We start from the raw sequence: 9,411 nt of genomic DNA, 5'->3' as shown, positions 1-9,411 counted from the left end.
TTTAACAAGTGAGTGCATTGTTACTTTCATCTTACACTTAGATACAAAGTATTTCAGATAATTACATGCTATATGTACCTATTATCTGTGTTCTTGATATATATACTAGATAAATGATTTATACATGTTTTACTTGATTTAAACTGTATATTTATTTTTAAACCTATAAATATGTTGGGTAGAGATGGGTAGATAAAATACGATATATATGATGGGAGATGAAAGATGAAATAAATGATGAGAGGCCTTGACTTTAAAGATGATCTAGTCGTCTAGTGGAGTATAGATGATAACCACAGACTATTCTAGATAGTCAAGAGGAATACTACTAGGCTCGCAATGTGTAGATGTTTTTAAACAAAGTGTTCACCAGGTGTACTCTATCCCCACATGGTTGCCTTATTAACATATATTGCTAAGGAACCCATATGCATTATTATCTATCCTGAAGATGATCCTTAGCATAGGTCCTTTCAAATAGATGCTTTAGGGATAGAAAGTGAGGATAACGAGAATGGGTAATCGGGTTGAATGATCTAATGAAAATATATAATTAAAAGAATTTAATTATTATGGATTGAAAACCCTACGTGCTCACTAGGCTCCCAATCCTAACCCACTAAGTTTCTTGTATTATAGGTAGTGGCATGAGAGCACAGGTGTGATGATCAGATGAGAGATTTATGGATTATAGGTCAGTAGAATGATAGATGTTTGTAAAGTTTGCATTATGTTTGTTTATGCTTATGTATTGTATTGACGATGACATCCCAACATTCTTAATATAAATAAAATACACGTCTTTGGAAATGTTTTGGTAATATCATTATTATGTTTTGGGGAACAAATTCCGCAAGGTTATTCTTCAAAATGAATACTTTGATTTTAAATAAGCATAAAAAAATCGGTATTTTCTGGCGGTGAAATTAGAGATGTCACAATTGGTATCAAAACATTAGTTTAAGCGAACTAGGAATATTTGAGGATTTCTAGACTTAAACTTAGAATACTAAATGATGATTGTGAGATAAGTGTCTGCTATATTTAGGAAGTATGTCTGAATAGACATGAACACTAACTTATTTTAGGTAAATTGTTTTAATGTGATAAATGATTTATGTTATAACTATAAGATTCCTTATATGCTTTAGGATGTTGTTATTAGATCGGATCTATGGTTTATATCCGACCGGATCTAAAAAATTTATATGTTCAGGTTTCTAATGTTTAATTACGATATTAGAACGGACATATAACTTTTCAGAGTGATAAGGAGATTTATACGTCTATCGTAAATAAAGTGTTCCCTGTCTTAATTCTCGTCACTGTACACTAAACGTCTGCTTTGGTGGATAGAACGTCATGGTAAGAACATGCATCATATTAGGAAACGCTAATGGAAATCAACAACTTGAGCCACGAGTGATTGAGTGTGCACCAGAGGTAGCAGTTACACCCGAGCCAATCACGATGGCAGGAGTAAATGTAATGATGTAAATGATGCTAGACTGTCAAATGGAGGAAATAAGAGGTCTACTTCAACAAAATAGGGATGAACAAACTGCACCAGTTATGCAATGTGAGTTAGATGAAGAACAGTCGGATGAAGGGAACTTTAGCCGGGCTGTTACCCAAGCTGAACCAAGAGAGCTTGGAAGGAACCAACCAAATAGAGGAGATGAAGGATGTCGGTGCAAGTACAAGGACTTTATGGGTGCCAAGCCACCAAGTCTTTCTAGAAGCCCCAAGATAGTATAGATTATGGACCGAATCTCCGAGATGGAGATGATATTTGAGAGCTACAACTGCAGCAACAAGCAGAAAACTGTCTTTGCAGTCAAACAACTAAAGACCTGGTATTAAGTTCGTGGAAGTTGTTGGTGGATACAATGTCGCAGGGAGAATCCATGAAGATGTCTTGGGAAGCATTCCTAAAGCAGTTGAGAATGCAATATTGCTCGAAAGTGGATCTAATAGACATGAACAACAAGTTTCAGAACCTAAAGAAGGGGAAGATGAGTGTTGATGAGAATGCCACCACATTCATCAAGAAGATAAAGTCATTCCCCTACTTGGTGCATATTGAACTCTCCAAGATAGAGAATGTTAGGGTGCAAAGTCACTCTTGGATGTAGTGTTTTAGGCTTACCCTCTTGTATGTGTAAATGGGTTGAGTCTTTCCTATAAATAAGAAGTGAGTGACTCCCATTATGTAAGTGAATCCATTTGGAGTGTTAAACTAGAGAGAGCAACTTTGTACAAACCCATTTGTATATTCTTTCTAGATCTAATAAGAGCTTACAAAGATTTATTTACTCCATGTGTTCTTGATTTTACATGATGATTCACTAGATCTTTCTAATTCCACACATGCCATCATAATCAACACCACTACAATTGATATCAAAGCTTGGTTTTCACGATCAACGTGACTTTTGAAGAACGATTCTCGGTTTGGCAACTTTTGTCGCAATCTGAACAATTTTGGTGAGTCTCTCTCTATGATCTCTCTTAGTTTCTTTGAATCGTGCGTTGTGTTTTTGATTCATGATCATTTGACTCGTTGGATCAAATTTTCTTTGAAAAACCCATTTGTTATGATCCAATAGTTTTTTGTTGATCAAAGCCCCATCCATTCTCAAATCTGTTTGTTTGATTCGATTCTAATTTTGCAATTGTTCATTTTAATCTAGTTTTAGCCCAAAACTATTTTAAACTTCGTTTTAGTTCATCTGAACAAAATCAAGCCCATATTACAATTTGTTCACAATTCGATGTCACACACATTTATTTGAGCCCATCAGTTGAGATGTTATTGTTCATAATCCATTTATGAGCCCATAAATTCATTTACATCATATGATCAATAAGACTTGTTCCAGATCTAGTCGGACGCATCAAATGGTTGTACGTTTGAACTCATACGCATCTGTTCTTGCTTCTTAATCTACTGCGTTTGAATGTTCTTCTCAATTTCTCGATAATTTTTTCTTTCTTTCTTTGGATCGATGTCGATCAATGATTAGAAAAAGCTTTACGATTTCATATGATTCATATATGATGAAATCGATTTTATATGAGTCATATCTTTGAAATCGGAAATTGGTACTTTGATTTTGATGAAATTGTTGATCAAGAACACTTGAAGGAGATGAAGAACAGTTGAACAAACACTTTTTGATCTGAAATTGTATGTGTGAATCATCAATTTGGTGTTTGTTGATCTTTGACTCCGAAAAGTCAAACCGCAAAAAGGTCAATGTCGATGGCTTGATGATTACCAGTTCGTGATTTGGATGTCGATTCATTTTAAAAGTTGTTGAAATCGATTGATGAACGAATGGAGTTAAGAAATCAATGTCGATTATCGATTTTGAGTTCTTGAACAAAAAGCAAAGACCTGTGATTTGGAACAGTTGGAGTTTGAATGAAGGGAACTTGATTGGTGAATTGATTTTTGATTTCATATGATTTGGAGTTGATTTCTTGCCTGTATGTTGTATGTGTGTTCGTTCTTGACTAATGAAGGTTTTGGGTTGGTGAATGAAATGCGAATGACAAAAATTTTGTGGTTGATGGTCAAGATTCGCATTTGATTAATTGGTTTAAAGGCCAAGAATGTTCGCATACAAAGTATTGATTTGGTTCATTATGTGAGTTCACAAGAATTTGATTTGTGCAAGTTCGCATCTGTGTCTCAAAAGCAGTTTGCAAATAAGGTCAATAATGTTCACATTTGATGATTGGGTTGGTATAAAAGTGTTTCATTCGTATCTAAGATTGATGATTGAGTTCGCATATGTGAAAGTTGTTCATTCACATCTGTTTTGCAAGTGATTTGCGAAGATTAAGATGTGAAGAATTTGAGGCTCGAACCGCGTAGTGCTTGACTTTGGAAGATTTGAAGTGGGTCATTCATTCCTAAATTTGAGGGGGAGAATGTTAGGGTGCAAAGTTTTCCATGAATGACTTTGTAATGTTTGACTTTTGTAAAACCCACTTGCATGTGGAGTATTAGCCTTGTGACACTTGAGAGATAGAGAGTGAGAGAGAGACATGTAAACACCTCTATATAAGGTGGGTTTGTCCACTTGTAGAGGTGTGCTTGAGAGATGTAAAAGTGAGTGTGTAAGTGTGTGTTATTTATGTAGTCTAGATCTAGATCCTTTTTGTAACACCATATACAATCAATACATCTCTTAAACACCCAAATCACCATGTTCATTGTGCAATCTTTAATTCCGCATGCCAAACCATGTTCTTATGTCTCTACAGAGATGTTTGCTAACGGATTGCCAGCGAACTTTGGTCTAACGGTAAAAATAGCAACTACTTTGAAGACAATCATCAAAGCAACCAAGAAATTGGAGACCCAACTTCGAGAGAAGGGTCTGGAGAGCACGGCGGTAGGAGATAAAGGGAAGTTGGATGGATCTTCAAGGTCCAACAAGAAGAGCATATTTTCAAAGTCTGGTTCCAAAAAGTTTAGTGGTGAAGGAGAAGCAAAATGGTGCGAGAAGTGTAAGAAGAAGCACTTTCAAAAATATAGCGAGAAGCACTTAGTATGTGTTTGAGACTTGTCCGACAACATAATACTAGGACCTAATTGAGTTGTTTTTGACATTGTGACTACATTCTGTATGAGCCTCAATTACACATGGGTTTTACTACCCTACGTATGGTACATATTTGGTGGACCTTCGTACTTAGGAGACCAAGATAAGAGTGTACAATGTGCTACGTGCTCACTATATGCTCAATTATTCTATTTTTTATACACCAAACAAAAAAATATATACTATGCTATGTACTTATCATTTAAACATGCTTGATTATGATATTTTTGACTGTGAAATTTAGATATAAAATCATATACATTGCATCCTTTTGAAATTATTGATTTAATCACTGCAATATGAAATGACAAATTGGAAAATCATGACCATTTACATAAACACTCAAAAATTAGGTCATTTTCATCAATCATCCAACATATGATATTTTTGTAAATGTGCTCAAAATAAAAGGCTTTTTTTATAGAAAAGAAAAGGTGGAGGTCTAAAATGGGTGAAAATGAATCGAAGCCGCCTTAGAAAGCGGTTTTACAAAACAACCAACAAAAAAAGAAAAAAATAGCGACCATTCCGATCTCCGCCTCTTTAAATATAAACCCTTAACCCTGCTCATACTCGTATCATTTCTTCTCTCTACTTTCAACCAAAATCTTCCCCATTTTTTCAAATCTTACGACCATGTCTTGCTACAGAGGAAAGTATGCTGGTATGATAATAATTTCTTCCTCATTCTCGAATTGCTTCATTTAATTTCACTTTTAGATCGTCATTTTGTTTGTATATCTGATTCGATCTGTTATTTGTTCACCAGCATGATCTGTATTTGTCTTTCCTTTTACTAGATTCTGATTATCAAATGATTGATCTATTGTTTAGCGATTAGATTCACTTGAGATGATTCCTATTGATCTGATTAGAGGCCTCAGTTAAACCCTTGAACATGATTATTTTACCAGAATTCTTCTTCTACAACTCCAGTTGTTCGGATCTGTGATTTTGCATCACAAGCATCTGAAAAACCCGATGGATGCGTTTGAGGATTGATTCTCACTACAGATTATATGTGAATCGCTGCTAACTTCGTTTTGTTGTTTGTTTGTTTGTTATATCGTTTTGATCCGATTAAATTGTAAGATCCGTCGATGATTTTCTAAAACCCTACGATTATAAGTTGAGATCCATCAGTGATTTTGAACCTGATATATAACACGAATGTTACCTTTTTGTATCAGATGAACTTATTGCCAACGCTACCTACATTGGAACTCCCGGAAAGGGTATTCTCGCCGCCGATGAGTCCACCGGCACAATCGGAAAGCGTCTGTCAAGCATCAACGTCGAGAACAACGAGTCCAACAGAAGAGCCCTCCGCGAGCTTCTTTTCTGCACTCCCGGTGCCCTACAATACCTCAGCGGAGTCATTCTCTTCGAAGAAACTCTCTACCAAAAAACCGCTGCCGGTAAACCCTTTGTCGACGTCATGAAGGAAGCCAATGTCCTCCCCGGAATCAAAGTCGACAAGGGCACCGTCGAACTCGCCGGAACCGACGGCGAAACCACCACCCAAGGTCTCGACGGCCTCGCCCAGAGATGCGCACAGTACTACGCCGCCGGCGCCAGGTTCGCAAAATGGCGCGCTGTTCTTAAAATCGGCCCAAACGAACCATCACAGCTCGCCATTAACGAAAACGCAAACGGATTAGCAAGGTACGCAATCATCTGTCAAGAAAACGGTCTAGTCCCCATTGTTGAACCAGAAATCCTCGTCGACGGATCTCACGACATCAACAAATGCGCTGACGTAACCGAGCGTGTCCTCGCCGCCTGCTACAAAGCTCTCAACGACCACCATGTTCTTCTAGAAGGCACCCTTCTGAAACCCAACATGGTCACACCCGGCTCCGACGCCAAAAAGGTCGCACCGGAAGTCGTGGCGGAGTACACCGTCAGAGCTCTTCAACGCACCATGCCGCCAGCTGTCCCGGCGGTTGTCTTCCTCTCCGGCGGCCAGAGCGAGGAACAAGCCACCGTTCACCTCAACGCGATGAACCAGTTCAAAGGAAAGAAGCCATGGACTTTGACTTTCTCATTCGGTCGTGCTTTACAGCAGAGTACTTTGAAGGCGTGGGGAGGAAAAGAAGAGAATGTGAAGAAAGCTCAAGAAGCTTTTCTTGCAAGGTGTAAGGGAAATTCCGAAGCTACCCTTGGGAAATACCAGGGAAGTGCTGCTTTTGAAGGGGCTTCTGAGAGTCTTCATGTTAAGGACTACAAGTACTGAAAAGGGTTTATTGGTAATTTACACCGATTATTGTGTTTTTATGTTTTGTGAAAGGTATGGGAATTTTTCTTTGTCTTGTGAAAGGGGTGTTTAGTGTTTTATACCCTTGAAATACTTTTTAGGTTTTTATGTTTATGTTTTTGGTTTTTAGTGTTGGTCTAAGCTTAGGAGCTATGGCTGAAAATAAGCTTGAAAAATGTCTTGCATTGGTTGAGGTTGATGGAATTTTAAACGGTTTAAAATGTTTTTACATGTTAATTTTTATTTTTCATTTTAATATTTTGTTAATTTTGTAACTTTATAATCATTTGGGTTGTGATGATTTGATAAGGTATTTAGGTGATAAAAGTAATAAATTTGACATCAATATGTAAAGTTTAAACTTAGGCGTGTATATTTTAGTTATTAAGATAACTAACATATACGATCTTTTATCCTATTTTTTAACATTTAATTCAAAAAGTATTATTAATGGTCGGAGATGGTGTAAAAGCACATATCCACATATTGAAACTGATAAATATTATCGTTGTTGAACTCGAAACTTTAGCCAATTATATCATTATAAAATTCTAGACCACTATGGCTTAGGGGTTTGGGGCCAACAAAAATTTCTAATTTCGAACACAATGGACGTAAATGAGGAAATCGAGGGGTTTACCCAAAGACTAAGTATGTTTATAAATTATTTATTTGTTTGAACATTATGGTTATTCCAAAATTTTTGAAGAGGCGTAGTTCTCATTTGTGGATAACTATGATTATCTGGATTGCCCTTTGGATATGTTTTTTTAGGCACAATGGAATTTTAGTTGGGTTATGTTCGAAATCAAATTTGGTTTCTATATAGAATTGTGAACAAATTACAAATTCGGCCATGTCTTGTACTCAAAATCATAAGTTCGGTTCAAATAATAAATTATTTTAATGTTTCTTATGTTTGTAATTCATTACAAATACAGTATTATGTTTTATTTAAAAATTAAGAGATAATTCGTATACAAAAGTTTTTTTTTTATATATAAAAATTTATGCTTTTAAAATGTTAGTACTACTATATAATCCTATAAAATATAAATTGTTGAATATGGAGTAAACATATTGGACAAATCACTTCTTTTGCAAGATTAGTCTAAAATTTAACATATTGTGTACAAATCACTTCCTTTGCAAGATTAGTCCAAAATTTAAAATTATTTTGTACGAATTGGCCACTATATACTCAACAAAAGAAAACTAATTAGTTAATTTTAGACCGAAGAATAAACTGTAAATTTGGTCATTGTGGTTTGTAAAAAACTGTAGATGGAGCCCAAAAGCTTTTCGGCCTGCATCAATAGTCCAAAATCGTAAACTTTTTGTATTTTTCGTTCCTATAATTATCCCTTCTTTTTGATTTTGTTCCACATCCTTCCTGAAATGACTAATATACCTTTAAGTAATAATTTTTTTGATTTCTTTTATTATTTTTTAATTTCTTTTATTATTTTTCATCAACTACCCTTTCTTTCTCTCTCCCACTATCTATCTATCTAGCTATCTATCTATCTATCTCATACGTCATTCAACCACCATCACCACCACTATATCTGATAAAAATGAACAAGAGAAAGTGTCAAATTCAAATCACTGAATGAACTGGAAACATAGTCCACATACTAATGAGAAAATCGCAATAAACCCTTACATCACCTGTTTTCGTTGATTGCTCTGGAGGAGGTGGGTGAGTAACCAATAGATCTGCTGGAGATGTTATTGAAGATGACGAACAAGGTATGGATGTCTCATATCATCAATATTCCAGTCACAACAAAGCACCACCGTAAACCCACCATTTAATCCTTGTTTTAATCATCATCTCCACTGTCGATTTTCATAACCAAGGAGCTGATTCATGTTCAATACCGACAACCATCTCATCAATGTTCTAAGCGGAGATAGAGATGATGATGTTGGATTAGGTTTCTAATCTCATAAGTATAATTGGTATAAACTTGAATTGATAGTAACACATTCCTTTTGGGTTGCCCTCAAACACAACAATTGAACATGATGATTTTTGGAGAGAGAGGTTGATTTATTATTTGATTAATAAATTGAAATAAATAATTTATTAATATATTATGAGAATAATATATTAATTAGAAACAGTAATATTTAATTAATAATTAGTCAGAAACTAATTAGAATTAATTTTGTGATTAATGAAATTAATTAAAAGTGTAGGGCCTAAAGTGTAGTTGTTCAATAGTTAAACAAAATGCTGCAGAACCTTCCACCAGGAGGGTCGATGGTTTCCAGGGGATAATCTAGGGTTTCTAGATTATCCCATGTTGATAAATATGAAGCTGGATAATTACCAATTTAAAATATTGTTTATTCAAATCAGGGTTATCCAGGGCTTCCTTGTACTACTATATAAAGCACCCTAGTCCTTCATATTTCGGCCACTCATACTCTTAGATAGATAACCAAAATTTTGCTTCCCTCTCTCCTCTCTCCATACCTATGGCTAGTTTGGGTGTGATTCCATTAGAGGCACGACATTTGTGGCGCTTG

The 9,411-nt window shown here is 35.6% G+C and overlaps 1 protein-coding gene across 1 annotated transcript; it reads left to right on the top strand.

Annotated features, from left to right (window-relative positions):
• The first annotated feature begins 5,121 nt into the window (after window positions 1-5,121).
• LOC111920372 (fructose-bisphosphate aldolase, cytoplasmic isozyme) lies at window positions 5,122-7,110 on the top strand. The gene is made up of 2 exons (XM_023915938.3): window positions 5,122-5,280; window positions 5,807-7,110. The coding sequence occupies exons 1-2, from the start codon at window positions 5,253-5,255 to the stop codon at window positions 6,850-6,852; spliced, it is 1,074 nt and encodes a 357-aa protein (XP_023771706.1). The 5' UTR covers window positions 5,122-5,252; the 3' UTR covers window positions 6,853-7,110.
• Window positions 7,111-9,411: the final 2,301 nt, after the last annotated feature.

The sequence above is a fragment of the Lactuca sativa genome, chromosome 2, assembly GCF_002870075.4.
Source record: "Lactuca sativa cultivar Salinas chromosome 2, Lsat_Salinas_v11, whole genome shotgun sequence".
NCBI lineage: Eukaryota > Viridiplantae > Streptophyta > Magnoliopsida > Asterales > Asteraceae > Lactuca > Lactuca sativa.
This window is presented reverse-complemented; position numbering and strand designations above follow the sequence as displayed.

Coding starts and splice junctions, on each gene's coding strand:
- LOC111920372 (XM_023915938.3), top strand. CDS start 5,253: ATGTCTTGCTACAGAGGAAAGTATGCTG. Junction 5,281..5,806: donor CTACAGAGGAAAGTATGCTG/GTATGATAATAA, acceptor TTTTTGTATCAG/ATGAACTTATTGCCAACGCT.